Genomic DNA, 17,822 nt, shown 5'->3' on the forward strand with positions numbered 1-17,822 from the left:
AAAGGCTGCCTAGTGGACTGAACTTGGGGGGAGGGAATATATAACAATGAAAGAATTTTTCTTTTACTTTTCAAAGATAAGAATGAACTGGAGGGTAGGGGTGGGCAGGGAGAAAAGTGCAACAATGAATGAATGGAAATTAAAAATCTCTGTTCATTTTCATTAAAATGGATAATAATAATTAAAAAAGAGAGCAGATCAGCACTGATCTGCTAGAACAAAAAGTGGAATAATAAAGGAAGAAAACAGAAAAAAGCCTAAGAATAATGTGGGGCACTATCAAGAGGAATACCATGTGCATAATTGGAATCCCAGAACAGGAAGAAGCAAGTAAAGGCACTCAGAAAGTTGTAGAAGAATTACTAGAAGAAAACTTTTCAGTCACAATGAAGAATGAAAGAATAAATACACAAAGCTGAGTAAAATCCATATAGAATAGATCCCAAAAGAAAAACATCAAAGCATATCATAGTCCAATTTTCCAGAACCAAAGATAAGGAGAAAATTCTGACAGTAGTGAGGGAGAAATTAACAGTAACCTATAAGGGAAAACAAATAAAATTAAGTGCTCATTTTTTGGCAGAAACCACACAAGCAAAAAGAAAATGGAATGACATTATCAAAGACTCAAAGAATACAACTGTCAACCAAGAATACTGTACCCAGCAAAACTGTCCATCAAATATGGTGGAAAAATCAAAATATTCTCAGAAAAGGAGAATATAACAAAGCTTATAATAAAAACAAGATCAATGTTGCAGGAAATACTGAGGGAAATCCTTCTTACAGAGATGCCAAAGAAAGCAGGGTGGACCAAAGTAACCAGCAACAACATAAAAAAAGGACTCAACAAAATGATAGCAATAAAATCTTGCCTCTCAATAGTTACACTGAATGTGAAGTTTTTAAATACAACAGTGACAAGAAAAAGAGTAGTTGATAGGATAAAACAATCAAACAAACAAAAAAACCATCAATATGCTGTATACAACAGACATACCTTAAAAGTGAAGACAAAGAAAGACAAAAAAATAAATGGATGGGAAAAGATACCAAGCAAATAGCAGCCAGAAAATGCAGTAGTAAAGATATTAATCTCTTATAAAACAGATTCCAGTGTAAAAATCATCACAAAGGAAAAGGAGGGTCACTATATAATGCCTAAAAGGTCAATAGAATAATAGGACACAACCATAATAAATATCTATTCACCCAATGATAGAGCTGCAAAATATACAAAGCAAATGTCAACAGAACTCAAAAGAAATACACAACACCACAATAGTGCTAGGAGACTTCAATGCACCACTATCAAGAAAATATAGAACTACTAGAAAGAAACTCAACAAAAAGGCTGAACAATTAAGCCACATAATCAACCAACTTGATCTCACAGATGTATACAGGTCAATGCACTACAAAAAAGCACAGTATACATTCTTCTCCAATGTACATGGATCATTCTTCAGAACAGATAACATTTTATGACACAAAGCAAGCATCAATAAATTAAAAAAAAATAGAAATAATATAAAGCATCTTCTCAGACCACAATGCTACAAAACTAGAAATTAATAACCAGAAGATAAAGTGGGGGGAGGGCGGAACCATACATTTGGAAGCTGAACAACACCTTGCTTGCACATGAGTGGGTAATGTTGATGTTGTTGTTATGTGCCGCCTGCACTCAAAATGCCTCTTGAAACAAATGACAATGAAGACACAACTTACCAAAATGTATGAGAAACAACCAAAGCAGTAACTAGAGGTCAATTTATAGCAACAAACACATCAAAAGAGAAGAAAAAGTAATGATTGATTCTTTAACCCAAAAACTGCAACAAGTTGAAAAATAACAGCAAGAAAACCTGACACCTGAAATTATTAAAATTAGGCCAGAAAGAAATGAAATAGAAAATTGAATGACAATTGAAATCATCAATAAGACCAGGAGGTGGTTTTTAGAAAAGGTCAATGAAATTGACAAACCACTAACAAAACTAACAAAAGAAAAGATACAAGTAATCCTAATAAGAGATAAAAGGAGCAACATCACAACAGAACCAACTAAAATAAAAAAAATTAACAATAAAATACTATGAAAAACTATACTCAAACATGAAAACTTAGAAATATGGACAAATAGTTAGAAACTCACAACCTACCTAAACTGACACAGACTGCAGTAGACAATATGAACAGACTCATTACAACAGAAGAAAATGAACAGGTAATAAAACAACTTCCAACAACAACCAAAAAAAAAAACCCTAAAACAAAACCCAGACCAGATGGTTTTATAAGTGAATTTTATCAAACAGTCAGAAAAGAACTGTCACCAATTCTACATAAAGTATTTCAGAAAATAGAAAATGATGGAAATCTCCCAGACTCATTCTATGAAGCAAACATATCCTTGATACCAAAGTAAGGTAAAAACATCATGAAAATAGCAAACTATAGGTTATTATTTCTCATGAACATAGATGCAAAAGTGCTCAATAAAATCCTGGCCAATAGAATTCAACAGTTGTTGTTGTTATGTGCTATCAAAGAATCAAATAATACACACACACAAAAAATCAAAACAACTAATCATGACCAAGTGGGATTCTTAACAGGTATGCAAGGATGGTTCAATATAAGAAAAACAATCACTACATCTCATAACATTAACAAAGCAAAGAATAAGAACACATGATCCTATCAATTAATGCAGAAGAGACCTTTGACAAAACCCAATACACTTTCCTGATTAAAACATTCAACAAGATAGGAATAGAGGGGAATTTCCTCAGCATAGTAAAATATATATACACACATATGCAAAACTAAGGGCCAATATAATTCTCAATGGAGAGAGATTAAAGGCATTCCATTTGAAGACAGAAACTAGGCAAGGATGCTCATTATCACCTCTCCTATTCAAAATTACATGGAAGTGAAGGAAATAAGAGGTATACAAATTGGCAAAGAGGAGGTAAAATGATATCTTATGCAGATGATATGGTAGTATAATTGTTGTTGTTATGTTACATTGAGTAGCTTGTGACTCATAGTGACCCTATGTACAATATCTCTGAAACTTGCTCTGCTTTGTGCCAACCTTACTGTCTCTGACATACCTATCCTCATTACCTCAGTCACTGAATCAATTAATCTCACCAAGGGTCTTCCTCTCTTATACTGTCCCTCCACACTTGCAAGCATGATGTCCCACTTCAAAGACTGGTTCCTCCTTGCAACATGTCCAAAGTATGTCAGACAAAGCCTCAGAATGATTACCTCCAAGGAGCAGCCTGGTTTCACCCTCTCCAGGACAAGCCCATTTGTTCTTCTAGCAGGCCATAGTATATTTGATACTCTTCTCCAGCACCATAGCTCAAAGGCATCAATTCTTTTTCTATCATCCCTAGTCATTGTCCACCTTTCTGATGCACAGCATGAAATTGAGAAGACCATGGCCTGGATCAGGCACGCCATAGTGTCCAGGCTGACATTATTGCTCTTCAATACTCTGGAGAGGTTACTGATAGCAAATAATTCTTTTCATTACCTGGCTGCTGGTACCAAGAGTGTTGATTGTGGAGCCAAACAAACTAAAAGCTGTTAACAGTCTCAATCTCTTCACCATCTATCATAATGTTGTCAATTGGCCCAGTAAGAATATTTGTTTTCTTGATGCTGAGCTTCAATCCATATTGAAGGATGTAGTCCTTGACCTTCGGCATCAAACGTTTCATGTCCTTCTCAGTTTCAGCAAGAAGGATTGTGTCATCTGCATAATGCAGGTTTAGAAAACCCTAAAGACTCAGTGAGAACACTACTAGACATAGTTGACCAATTCAGCAAAGTGCCAGGATACAATAACCATACAAAAATCAATTGGAATGTTCCACAGTTACAAAGAGAATACAGAAATGGAGCTAAGAAAAACAAAACCCATCACAAGAGCTAACCACAAGATTAAATACTTGGGAGTTAACCTAACTAGAAACACAAAAGACCTATTCAAAGAGAATGACAAAATATTACTACAAGAAACAAAAAGAAATCTGAAGAAATGTGAGAATATACCATGCTTATGGACAGCAAGACTCAATATTGTAAAATGACAATTCTACCAAAGGCAAACTAAAAGTTCAATGCAATCCCAATACAAATACCAATTATATTTTTCAATGAGATGGAAAAAGCAATTTCTAATTTCATCTGGAATGGAAAGAGACCCTGAATAAGTAAAGCTCTTCTGAAGGAGAGAAACAAGGTATGAAGCATCTCACTTCCTAATTTAAAAACCTACTACACAGCCTTGGAAGACAAGACAGCATGGTACTGGTACAATGACAGACACATAGATCAATGGAATAGAATTGAGAACCCAGAAATCAGCTCCTACACCTATAGTTAATTGATTTTTGATCAGGAGACAAGATCAGTTAAGTGGGAAAATGAGAGTCTCTTTAACAAATGATGTTGGCAAAATTGGAAAACTTTCTGTAGAAAACTCAAGCAAGACCTACAACTCACACCACACATAAAACCCAACTCAAAGTACTTCAAAGACCTAAGGAGTAAAACCAAGGACTATAAACTTCATCAGAGAAAAGCCCTAATCGACAATAGGAACAGTCTTCCCATCATCTTGAAAACCCTACAACCAGGAAAGAGTAAAACAGATGAGTGGGAAGAATCAAATCCCCATGCACATGAAGAATTGCTTAAAAAGGAGTATATGATTAGGTGTTATTTGCATGACAACAGTCCAGAATAAGAGCTGCATGGTAAAGCTGACTTGGTGTATGTGTGTGTATGGTGTGGGGTTGTACAACGATGAAAGAATTTTTTTTCCAAAGAGAAAAGTGAACTGGGCAAGGAGGAAAATGTGCAACAGTGAATGAATGGAAATTTAAAAAAAGGAAGAAATTGCAACAGGGTGAAAAAAAGAAAAAAAACGAACCTCCAGACTGGAAAAATATTTGATAATGAAATATTTTATAAGGGACTCATATCTAAAATGTATACAATACTCCAGCACCTCAATAAGAAAAAGGTAAACAACCCAATTGCAAAATGGGCCTAGAGTATGAATAGACACTTCACTAATGACATTCAGATGGCAAACAAGCACATGAAGAAATGTTCAAAAACCCTAACTCTCAGAGAGATGCAAATCAAAACAATTTTGAGATACTAATTAGGAATGGAGGAGGGAAGATAACACCTTTCCACCTTCTCACTCCTCTCTTCCCTAGAATTTTATTAGGATTGCAAAACCTAAAAGCAATGGCACTGAATATTAGTAAGTTGTAGCCTTGGAGAAGGGGAAGAGAATTGGCAAGCTCTTCACGTCCATTTTGGGTGAGACCGAGTTCATTGCAGGATATTAGTTAGCTACCCCACTTTCACATTCAAGTGAATGTGGAGATTTTGTTGACAATTTGCCTTTATAATGTATATAACATGCAAAGATCATATGCCATAAATATTTTAAAATACCCTCTCTAATGAAAATACCAATTTTCTTCACTAGACAGTTTTTAGATCAGTTTAGTATTTATATGTTGCATGAACATGATAGAGTGAAGAAATAAGTTAAAAATAAAAATTTTTCCAAAATTCAGGGATTAAATTTATGACTTAATTAGAGTTACCCAAGAAACTAATCTACATTAATTGACCTAAAAGCACGGGACTTATTGATTTTCTCCATGCCCTAAACCTTATCCAGAATATCTGCAAATTCATGGATGGAAAATTCACCTTACATGTAAAATGATCAGAATGATAGTGTGGGAGGTGTTAAATCTCTTTAAAGGAGATAAGACAATCTGCTTAGTAACCACTTCTCACTGAGTTGATTCCAACCTTTGTCAACACCAAGTGTTTCAAAGTAAAATTTCACTCCAGAGAATTTCACAGCTGTGACTGTTCAGAAGCAGATTGCCAGGTTATTGTGCGAAAGCACCTCTGGTTGGATTTGAACCACCAACCTTCTGGTTAGTTGCTCAAGGCTTAAGCATTTGTGTCACCTCAGAATTCCTTGCTTGTTGATTACCTGGGGCCTAATTCATCTTCACATCTCCAAGTGAATTCTCCAAAACTCTCGTAGTGCTGGTTATAGTGGTAGAGGACTCGATGTAAGGTAGGGGAACCCAGATCGAGGAGGGTGTTGTAGGCAGTTTGTTGCTCCTTCCCACTGGTATAGCCATTGAAGAGATTGTAGATTTTATCTGCTATTTCTGAGGAAAACAGGAAAGACAAATAAGTAAATAAGATATATATATTTTATATATATATATATATAGTCACACATAAACACATACACATGCATGTATATACATGTGTGTTAGTGTGTGCATGCGCATTTAATGGTACTACAGAACTCGGAACCTGCAACCTGGAGAATACATTTGCCTCTGAGTCACTAGTCTTTGATTTTCTCTCCTGTAGTATGAAAGTCTAGAACAAGAATACTTCGAAAGTCAATTTCCATTCTAACAGTCTGTGTCTTTCCATGCATTTCCTAAAGATACAGAGCTAGAGGCCCATAGCAATCCTATGAACAGAAAAACAGAACCTCGCCCTAGTCTGCACCATCTTCTCAATCGCTGATAGACTCCAACCCATTGTTACTGTCATTGTGTCAATCCACCTTGTTGAGGGGTTCTTCTTTATTTGACCCTCCAACTTACCCAGCATGATGTCTTTCTCCAAGGACTGGTCTTTCTCCTGAAAACATGCTCAAGTATATGAGACTAAGTTTCCTTGATTAGACACTGTAATCCCAGGAAAACAGCCATAAGAATAAAGGAAATAAGGCAAAAAAAAAAAAAAAGGTGAGAGAATAAACATCAAGGACTGTATTATGGAGTTGCAAAACTTTTTGACAGGTTGATTCCTGTTTTGCAGCAGAGGATGTATGTAGCAACTGGATCACAGCAGGCTGTTCAGGAGGCAGCTGGAGTAACACTTCATCTCCATTTCCCAAACACTTTTGGTCCACTGATGTCCCATGAAGCATTAAATACCTCAGTTGCAGGATGCCTTTTGTTAGGTACAGCCGGATCACATAAAGACAACAGGAAAGCCCTTGGCAGGAGGGGACAGATCATCTTTCATTGGGGTATGAAGTGAGTGCTGCCAGATCATGCCTCACCAGGAATACAGACCTGTCAGCCTGGAGCAGTCCAAGTGTCACAGTTAGCTCACTTCAAGACTGCAGAAACCCAAGAGCTAGAGCCAGCCTCTGAGACCAGAGTTATGAAGGTACATGTGCAGATCTTGAGTGGTACATAAACTGAATGCAGTTCAAGTGAGTGATCTTTCAGTCTTAGTCATATCTCTTAGATTTCTACCTCAAAGCTATACACTGGTAAGAGTGAACTTTTTGTTGGGTGCTATTATATTAAGTCGACATTGACTCAGTGACCTCGTGTGACAGTAGACTGCCCTGCAAGACTTTCTAAGCTGTGTCATAAAAGCAGATCATCAGGTCTCTCTCCTGAGGCGCTGCTGAATAGGTTTGAACTGTCAGTCTTTCAGTTGCCATCCTAGCACAGATTCCTGGTACCACTTAGGCTTCTTTTAGGGCAAATTTAGCAATGATATGAAAAAAGTAACAATGACTTGGTCAAATCTTGGCCTTTTTTCCTGTGGAACTCAAAGCAACTCATTGTCAAATGCTTTCTCAATCAGAATGGAACACAAAATGAATGCACTGCCATTGAGTTGGAACAAAGTCATAGTTGATCCTTCAATGACTTTTCATAGGTTATAAAATGCCCAAAAGGAGACAGGTCATCTTTCTCTCAAGGAGCTGCTTATAGAATCAAAGCAAATAGCCTTTGGGTCAGCCACAAAACTCCCTACACTGCATTGGAATAGATGAGAGGAAGAACTGTCTGAAAGGTATAATGTTGTTGTTCTGTGTCACTGAGTCACCTGCAACTCACAGCGATCCTACATACAATAGCTCTGAAGCCTGCCCTGCCCTGAACCAGTCTCACTGACTTCGACACACCTATCCACATTGCCCTAGTTACTCTATCAATCCATCTCATCTGGGGTCTTCTTCTCCTTCAGTGTCCCTCAACCCACATGTCCTTCTCCAAAGATTGGTCCCTCCTGACAACGTGCTCAAATTATGCGAGGTGGACCTTCAAAATCCTAGCCTCCAAGGAGAAATTGGTTTCATTCTCTTCAAGACAGACCTGTTTGTTTTCTTGGTGGTCTATGATATGTTCAATACTCTTCTCCAGACCACAAATCAAAGACATCAACTCTTTTTCTATCATCCTTAGTCACTGTCCAGCTCTCTGATACATAGCAAGTAACTGCAAAGACGATGGCCTGGATTAGGCACACCTTAGTCTCAACACTGACATCACTGCTTCTCAGTACACTGGAGAGTTTCCTGATAGCAGATTTACCTAATGTAATTAATGTTTTAATTTCCTGACTGTTGGTGTCGAGTGTTGATTGTGGAGCCAAGAAAGCTGTAATTAACAACCTCAATCTCTTTTTCATCCATCATGGTGTTCCCAGTTGGCTCAGTGGTGAGAATCTTTGTCTTCTTGATTTTGAGCTTCAATCCATATTGAAGACTACAGTCCTTGACCTTCGCAGCAAGCACTTCAGGTCCTCCTCAGTTTCAGCAAGAAGGTTGTGTCATCTGCATTATGTAGGCTGTTGATGAGTCTTCTTCCAATCCTGATGCCACACTCCTCCTCATAAAGCCCAGCCCCCTGAATGATTTCTTCTGCATACAGACTGAAAAAGGTATGAAAACAGGATGTATCCTTGACACATTCCATTTCTGAATTTGAACCATGCAGTGCTTCCTGCTCTGTTCTGAGGACTACTTCCTGGTCCAAGTATAGGTTTTTTATAAGCACAATCAAGTGTTCTGGGATTCCTATCCTCCTCAAGGTTAACCACAATTTTTGTGATCCACAGAGTCAAATGCCTTTGCACAGTCAATGAAACACAGAGAGATATCCCTCTGATACTCTGCTTTCTGCCAAGATCCATCTGACATTGTCGATAATATATCTAGTGCTATGACCTCTTCTAAACCCAGCTTGTATTTCTGGTAGTTCTCTTGTACTAATGTAGTGTTCCAGTCATTTCTGGATAATCTTCAGCATAATTTTGCTTGTGTGTAATGTTGTTTCTATGTGCCTTCAAGTCACTTGCGACTCAAAGCGACCTAAAACCTGGTCTATCCTGTGCCAACCTTACTGTCTCCAACACACCCACTCCTACTACCCCAATCACTGAATTGATCCATTTCATTGAGGGTCTTCCTCTCCTGCACTGTCCCTCTACTCTCCCAAACATGATGTCCCTCTCCAAGGATTGGTCCCTCCTTGAAACTTGCCCAAAGAATGTCAGATGAAGCTTCAGAATCTGTGACTCCAAGGAGCATTCCGGCTTCACCCTCTCCAAGACAAACCTGTTTGTTCTCCTAGCAGTCCATAGTATATTCAATACTCTTCTCCAGCACCACAGCTCAAAGGCATCAATTCTCTTTCTATAATACTAAGTCACTGTCCAGCTCTCCGATGAATACCACACAATTGCAAAGACTATAGCCCGTATCAGGCACACCTTAGTCTCCAGCCTGATGCTGTTGCTCTTCAGTACTCTGGAGAGGTCCCTGACAGCTGACTTTCCCAGTGCAATCCATTTCTTGATTTCCTGGCTGCTGGTACCAAGAGTGTTAACTGTGGAGCAAAGTAAACTAAAACTGTTAACTATCTCAATCTTTTCATCATCCATACTGATGCTGCCAATTGGCCCAGTGTTGAGAATCTTTTTTTTCTTGATGTTTCAATATGGATGTTTCAATCCATATTGAAGGCTGCAGTTCTTGACCTTCTGCAGCAAGTGCTTCAGGTCCTTCTCAGTTTCAGCAAGCAGGATTGTGTCATCTGTATAACGCAGTTTGTTGATGAATCTTCCACCAATCCTGAAGCCACATTCCTCCTCATACAGCCCAGCATCCCAGATGTTGTGATCCATACAGTGAAAAGCCTTTGCATAGTCAATGAAGAACAGATAGACATTCCTCTGGTACTCTCTGCTTTCTGCCAAGATCCATCTAACATTAGCTGTATTATCCCTAGTACCATGAGCCCTTCTAAACCCAGCCTGCACATCTGACAGTTCTCTGTTGATGTGTTACTCCAGTCATTTTTGGATCATTTTCAGCAGAATCTTGCTTGCAGGCAATATTCATGGTTTTGTTCTGTAATTTCCACACTCTGTCTGGTCACTTTTTTCTAGAATGGGAACAAATATGGATCTCTGCCAGTCAGTTGGCAAGCTGGCTGTCCTCCAGATGTCTTGGCACAACTTAGTGATATGAATGATATTGTACTGTAATTTTCACACTCTCAGGTCACCTTTATTCTGGGATGGGAATAAATATTGGTCTCTTCTAGTTAGTTGGTCAGGTAATTGTCTTCCAGATTTCTTGGAACAACCTGGAGAGCACATGCAGGGCAGCATCTGTTTTTTGAGATATGTCAATTGGTATAGCATAAATTCCTGGGGATTTACTATTTGCCAAGTCCTTCAAAACAGCCTGAACATTCTCCTTCATCACCATAGACTATGGATAATATGTTGTTTCTTGAAATTCTTCTGTGTTATCTAATTATTTTTGGTACAGTGACTCTGTATACTTCTTCCATATTATTTTAATGCTTCCTGGATCGTTTACTATTCTGTCCATAGCATCCGCATTGCAACTCAATGTTTGAATTTGTTCTTTAGTTTCTTCAGCTTGAAATGCCAATCGTGCTCGCTTCAGCAGCACATATACTAAAATGGGAACGATACAGAGAAGATCAGCAAGAAGTGTTCCATTAAAAAAAAATGCCGATCAAGTTCAGCCCTTTTGATTTTTGTACTCCTGTTCCTTTTATTAGTCTTCTCGTGCTGCCCTTTGAAACTTTAACTTCTCAATTTCTTCCCTTTGCAATTTCTTCTTGGCATTTTAGTACAATATTCAGAGTCTCTCCTGACATCCATTTTGGTCTTCTCTTCTTCTGTCTTTGTGACCTTTTGCATTCTTCATGGATGATATTCTTGATATTCTCCCACAGCTCATCTGGTTCAGCATTATATAGATGACAGCAATCTGGAACAAGAGGCACACTGTAAAGGAGACTAGGGGAGGAAGATGGAAGAAGGAGGGAAGAAATGTACATAAATTAATGAATGTAAATGTACCTTTCCATAAACTTTTGTTAAAAATCACATTTTTTTAAAAAAAAGAGGTTCTAACTGGGAAACTGAACATCCCACGGACGGCCAAGAGAAAAAACAGGTATGTTTTGGAGATGGTGCAGCTGGAATCCTCTTTGGAGGCAAGAATGATGAGGCTTTGCCTCACATACTTTGGACATGTTACTAGGAGGGGCTGTTCCTTGGAGAAGGACATAATGTTGGGGAGGGTGGAGGATCAGTGAAGAAGAGGAAGACCCTCAATACAGTAACTGCTTCAGTGGGCTGTTATGTGTCAGGAAGTATGAGGATGGCGCAGGATAGAACAGGGTTCAGATCTTTTGTTCACAGGGTCACTATGAATCTTGCCTGACTCAAGAGTACCTAAAAACACCTGGGGAAAACAAAACAAAATAAAACAAAAACCTTCCTACAGACTATGCTGCCAGAGCTTCCATGTTAAGAAAAAGTTGCATTTACATTTCCATCCAAAAAGTCTGAGAAGTCTGTAGAGAGGTGTTTATCTCAAATTAAATTGTAATTTTGGGGATGAAGAAACTGAGTCCATTTTTCCTCAAGGTGGAACTTTACTCACTCTTGGTTTATAGGTAGAGCAATCTGATCCCTTGCCTCAATTCCAAGTGTGATCATAGTTGTTGGTAGTGACAAAACCAAGAACCATCACTGTCAGAGAGTCTTTGTTAAAATGAATAAAATTCTATTGCTATCCTGTCCACAAGGAAGCCCTGGTAGCATAGTGTGTTATGAGTTGTATTACTAACTGAAAGATTGTCAGTTTTAATCTACCAGCCACCCTGAGGGAGATAGATAAGGCCAGTTCCTGTTTCCACAAAGATTCACAACCTGAGAAACCCAATGGAGGGTCTCCTTGAATCAGAATTTACTCAATGAGTGGGTATGTGTTTTTAACCAGCCCAGGTAGAGTAATTATTTTCTCACTCTTTTTTGTTGTCTGTTGCCTAAGAGGACAGGTCTTTCTAGCTTATATTTCTTTTCTTGTTGTTGCTGATGAGTTGGAACTGACCCATAGCTGACCCTCCTCTGGGTTTTCAGAGGCAGTAAATCACACAGAGGAGATTGCTGATCCTTCTCCCACAGAGAAGCTGGTGGATTTGAACCACATGCCTTTGGGATTGCAGTTCAGCTTCTTACTACTAGGTCAGCAGCGCCCCCTATATGTCCTGACTGGATTAATAATATAGGTGATCAAACAGTTTTGGCTAAATGACCTTGGAAGGCTCATGACCTTGGAAGAAATTAGAGTATGCATTAAGGAGGACTTTCTCAATGATATTTCTCCATACCCTTTAATTACCAAACTCTTAAAGCTAGCCTCTTTAGCTGCATTAAAAATAACATGCACAAGCTTGTATATCCATCTGGAGCTTAAGCTGAGTTGCTAAAATTATCTTTCTAGGATCAGAAGTTCAAGAGGACAGCGAAGTGTCAGAGTAGAACTGAGATCTTTCAACAGCAGAAGACATTATCAGAACTGGGAGCAGGGGTATAGTTAAGAGCATATAGATTGTTATAACAAATAAGGCTCGGTTGTAATAGTTGTGTGTCCTTGGCCTAGAGTTAATTAACTCTGTGTTTTAATTTCCTTGGCTGTTCAGTGATGATTAGCAACGTATAACATTGAAGATTTTTGTGAGAACGCAGTGATAATTAAATGTAAAATATTTATTTGGCATACTGTCAAGATACAGTATACATTTATGATTACATGATTATAAGTGCTTTGGCAGTTTTGTTGTGATGTAATTTGGATGTTTTGAAGTGATGTAGTCTCTAGGGAGCTCTGACGGCCTAGTGGTAAGGAGTTATATTACCAACCCAAAACCATGTAGCTCAAATGAATCAGCAGCTCTGTGCGATAAAGATGGGCAATCTCTCCCTGTGTGATTCACTGTCTCTGAAAACCCGCTGGAGGGTCAGGTATGGGTTGGTTTTAACTCACTGGTACATAACAAAAATAGTCATCCTCCATTCTGTGATCTGATCTGGTCATCTTCATTTTCTCACAATGAAACTTTGATGTCGATAAATGAGGAGTAGGTATCATCATATACGACGAACACAACTTTCTTTCATAAGTCATGTACTTCTTACTACTATGACTAATATTCTTCAAGTTTATATGACTCCTAAATCCTTTGGCTCCCTCATTTCTCTAGGTATAATTTCTAGATTGTCGCCTTCCCTATTTAAGTTCATCCACACAGCCCACTGCTAGTGCTGCCAGCTACTTTTGTCCATCTTCTGCCTTCTCTATGGCTTCAGCTAGGCTACTGAGGTCTGGCACTGGTGGTGATAATTACAGATGTACCTGGTGATACTTGTCTCCATTACTATTGGAAGCACACATTGAATAGGTAACTTAAAACTTTTCCTTTGATACAACAGGAAAAGAAATCAGATTTAATGCAATAAATCCTATAGTAGAAAAGCCAGGAGAAGGTTACTCTTCTGAACTCTTACATCAGTTTAAAACATCCTTTAACATAAAATGTCTATTCAAAACCCATCAACTAACATGAAAAAGAATGTATGATGCTGCCAATGCAATAACAGTCCAAGAAAAAGCTGTAAATGCCCTGTCCAAAACTGTATTAGATAAAAGAATAGTTTTTGTTTTTAAAGAGCAGTTGTTGATTGGCTCTCGGTCCAAAAAGCAAGAGTCAGTATCATCACTACTACATCCTTCTGACTATGAATAATAATATCAGGAGAAGTGGAGAAAACACATTAATCATTTCAAGACCAAATTATTTACTTCTTTTAATTTATTGAATCTGTGTATTTGAATTTGTTGTTGTTGTTATGTGCCACTGAGCCCCTTGTGACTTATAGCAACACTGTGTACAACAGCTCTGAACCCTGCTCTATCCTGAGCCCATTTGACATACCTATCCCCACTACACCAGTGACTGAGTCAATTTATCCCAACAATATTCTTTCTCTCTTGCACTGTCCCTCCACCCTCCCAAGCATGATGGCCTTCTCCAAGGATTGGTCCTTCCTTGTAACATACCCAAAGCATGTCAGACAAAGTGTCAGAATCCTTGCCTCCAAGGAGCAGCCTGGTTTTACCCTCTCTAGGACAAACCTGTTTGTTCTCCTAGAGGTCCATGGTATGTACACTCAATACTCTTCTCCAGCACTATAGCCCAAAGGCATCAATTCTCTTTCTATCTAGTCATTGTCCAGCTTTCTGATACATAGCAAGTAATCACGAAGACCATGACCTGGATCAGGCACATCTTAGTCTTCAGATTAACATCTTTGCTCTTCAGTACTCTGGAGAAGACCCTGACAGTAGACCGTCCCAGTGCAATTTGTCTTTTGATTGCCTGGCTGCTGGTACCAAGAGTGTGGATTCTGGAGTAAAACAAATGGAAGCTATTAACAATCTCACTCTATCATCTATCACGATGCTGCCAATCAGCCCAGAGGTGAGAATCTTTGTTTTCTTGATGTTGAGCTTCAATCTATATTTGAGGCTGCAGTTCTTGACCTTCTGTATCAAGTGCTTCATGTTCTCCTCAGTTTCAGCAAGCAAGGTTGTGTAATCTTCACAACACAAGATCTTGAAAATTCTTCCTCCAAACATGATACCACTTTCCTCCTCACAGAGCCTAGTTCTGAATATAGACTGAAAAGATATAGAAAGAGGACACATCCTAGTGTACATCCTTCTCAATTGTGAACCATGCAGTATTTCCTTCCTCTGTCTGACAACTGCTTCCTAGTCCAAGTATAGGTTTCACATAAGCACCATCAACTCTTCTGGGATTCCCATTCTTCTCAGAGTTAACCACAGTTTCTTGTGATTCACACTGTCAAATGCCTTTGCATAGTCAATGAAATGCAGATAGACATTCCCATAGTGCTCTCTGTTTCCAGTCAAGATCCATGTAACATTAGCTATAATATCCCTAGGACCACAGCCTCTTCTAAACTCAGCCTGCACTTCTGGCAGTTCTCTGTTGATGTGCTATTCTGGTCATTATTTTATAATTTTCATCAGAATATTGCTTGCATGTGATATTAATAATATTGTTCAATAAGTTCCGCACTTTGTCGGGTCACCTTTCTTTGGAATGGGAACAAATATGAATCTCTTCCAGTCAGTTGGCCAGGTGGTTGTACTCCACATTTCTTGGCACAACGTAGTGAGTACATCCAGGGCAGTACCTGTTTGTTGAAATATGTAAATTAGTTTGCTGTCCAGTCCATTCCTGGGGCTTTGTTTTCTGCCAATTCTTTCAGAGCAGCTTGAGGTTCTTCCTTCGTCAGCACAGGCTCTTGCTCATATGTTGTTTCATGAAACTCTTCTGTGTCAGCCAATTTCTTTCAGTACAGTGACTCTGTATATTCCTTCCATCTTCTTTTAATGCTTTCTGGATCATGTAATATTTTGCTCAAATCATCCTTAAGTATTACAACTTGAGGCTTGAATTTGTTCTTCAGTTCCTAGAGCTTAAGAAACGATGCTGAGCGAGTTCAGCCCATTTGATTTTCTGACTCCAGCTCTTCGCCCATTTCATTGTAATACTTTACTTTGTCTTCCTGCACTGCCCTTTAAAATCTTCTGTTCAGTTCCCTAAATTCTTAATTTCTTCCCTTTGCGTTGGCTTCTCAACGCTCTAGTGCAATATTCACTATCTTGTCTGACATCTGTCTTGGTCTTTTCTTCCTCTTCTGTCTTTGTAATGACCCTTTGCATTAATTAAATGAATTTAGAATAAAATTAAGAAAATGGTTTTTTGAAGTGATACAGGTTTTGATTCAATGTTCTTGAGTTCAATTTTTCAATTTTTAAAAATTTTATACTGGCTTACTTCTAAAGTTCATATACATTGTTTTTCACATCAGTTCTTTCCCATTTCCTTAACCCGCCTCTCCCTCCACCCATCAAACTGTGTGACCCTGTGATTAAGATTTTGGTACTTCATTATGACTAAGTGTTGTCGAGTCAGCTCTTGATTTATAGCAATATTATATACAATAGAAAGAAAGAATGTGTTATCCTATGCCATCCTCACAATCTTTTCTGGGCTTAAACTACTGTTATTGGGACCCATATGTCTTAAAGGGGTTCTCTGGTGCTAGGATTGACAGGTGAAATCCATTTCTTCAGATTTATACAGTTATTCAAGCTTCCAATTGATGGCTACACTAGAAATTGGATGACAACTTCTAACAAAACCCCCAGAAGCTGAAAAAAATAAGTGGACACTATATGTCCCATAGATCAAAAAAGAAATAAGATACATCACAGAGCTGCCTGACTCCATGTGCCCCCTATACCTGATTCTCTCTCTCCTGGTATCTTGGGTTGGTTATCTAATGGAATTGGATGTTTGGTTTGCTCCATTTTATTCACTAATATAGTTCTTAAATAGTTTTGGGCCTGAGGGCCATGCTTACATACCAGACCTAGAGGACACATCACCCTCTTCTGGGAAACTATTTCCTTGTGACCGCAGCGTGCTGCAAATGGAAGAGAAGAGGCTCTATGCCACAAAAAGTCAGCCCTTGAGCAGAAGTTTAAGGCAGAAGACTTTTCCTCAGAGCTGTGTGAGACAGGAAGCCTTCCCTAATACTAGTACCTAGTATTTGGACTTAAACTCAAGAGATACTGTTCATAGTATAAGAAACTGGCAGCAGTGAGAGGCGTTCAGAATCACAGAAGCCAAGAAGGCTTGAGATCTAAGCCATCATATCAAGAGCTGGATGGGGGGGGAGAGGTGTTGAATGGCGTAGGTGGGAGTGGAAGGGAATGCTGGTGTAGCAGGGAAAGGGGTGGGTCAAGACACATGTGTCAAGGGTGGGAAGCAACACTGAATCTATTGGTTGTTTCTATAATTGGAGCAATGCCTTTCATCTGGTTCTTTCTATGAAATATTTGTCAGCTACAGATAGTGTTCTAAATCTTAGCATTCAAAATAAGACAGACTAGGAAGAAGGATTTGCCATCCACTTCCGAAATAACAGACCTTTGAAAACCCTATGTTAATAAAGCAAACTTAGACTAGCAGATATGACAACTGAGGCTGAGGCCTCAAATATGGAAACAGAAAGGAGGAGAAACAGTTGTAAGAAGACACTAATGATTAGAATGTGGAATGTGAGAAGCATGAACGTAAGAAAACTAGAAAGAAATGGAATGCATAAATATTGACATACTAGTTATTGATGAAATGAGATGAACTGGCACGGACATTTTTAATTAGATGATCATATGATTATGCTGGAGATGAAAAGGTGAAGGAAGTGGGGTTGCTTTCATAGTTAAAAAAGTAACTCCTAGATCCATCTTGACATACAATGTAATAAGTGACAGGATAATATCCATATGCATACAAGGAAGTCCAGTGAAAAACATTATCCTTTAAATATGTGTACCAACAACTAGAGCCAAAAGAAGGAAATGGAAGATTTCTACCAACCTTTGCAGTTAGAAATTGACCAAACATGCAATCAAGATGGATTACTAGGTGAGCTCTGGCAGCCTAGTGGCAAGAAGCTGCACTGCAATCCCAGAGGTGCACAGTTCAAAT

At 38.6% G+C, this 17,822-nt stretch overlaps 1 protein-coding gene across 2 annotated transcripts in view; it reads right to left on the reverse strand.

The window, feature by feature from the left end:
* Nucleotides 1-17,822, reverse strand: part of ASTN1 (astrotactin 1) — a 572,154-nt gene that overhangs the window by 11,013 nt on the left and 543,319 nt on the right. The window contains exon 22 of one of the 2 annotated variants that reach the window (XM_006887713.1): nucleotides 6,059-6,242. In XM_006887713.1, the coding sequence (XP_006887775.1) occupies nucleotides 6,059-6,242 (184 nt within the window). Of the gene's footprint in view, nucleotides 1-6,047; nucleotides 6,243-17,822 lie in introns of those variants that run through there. The other variant, XM_006887712.1, reaches the window with a different exon arrangement.

Source organism: Elephantulus edwardii, unplaced genomic scaffold, assembly GCF_000299155.1.
Source record: "Elephantulus edwardii isolate Elephantulus edwardi_28Jun2011 unplaced genomic scaffold, EleEdw1.0 scaffold00061, whole genome shotgun sequence".
Classification (NCBI taxonomy): domain Eukaryota; kingdom Metazoa; phylum Chordata; class Mammalia; order Macroscelidea; family Macroscelididae; genus Elephantulus; species Elephantulus edwardii.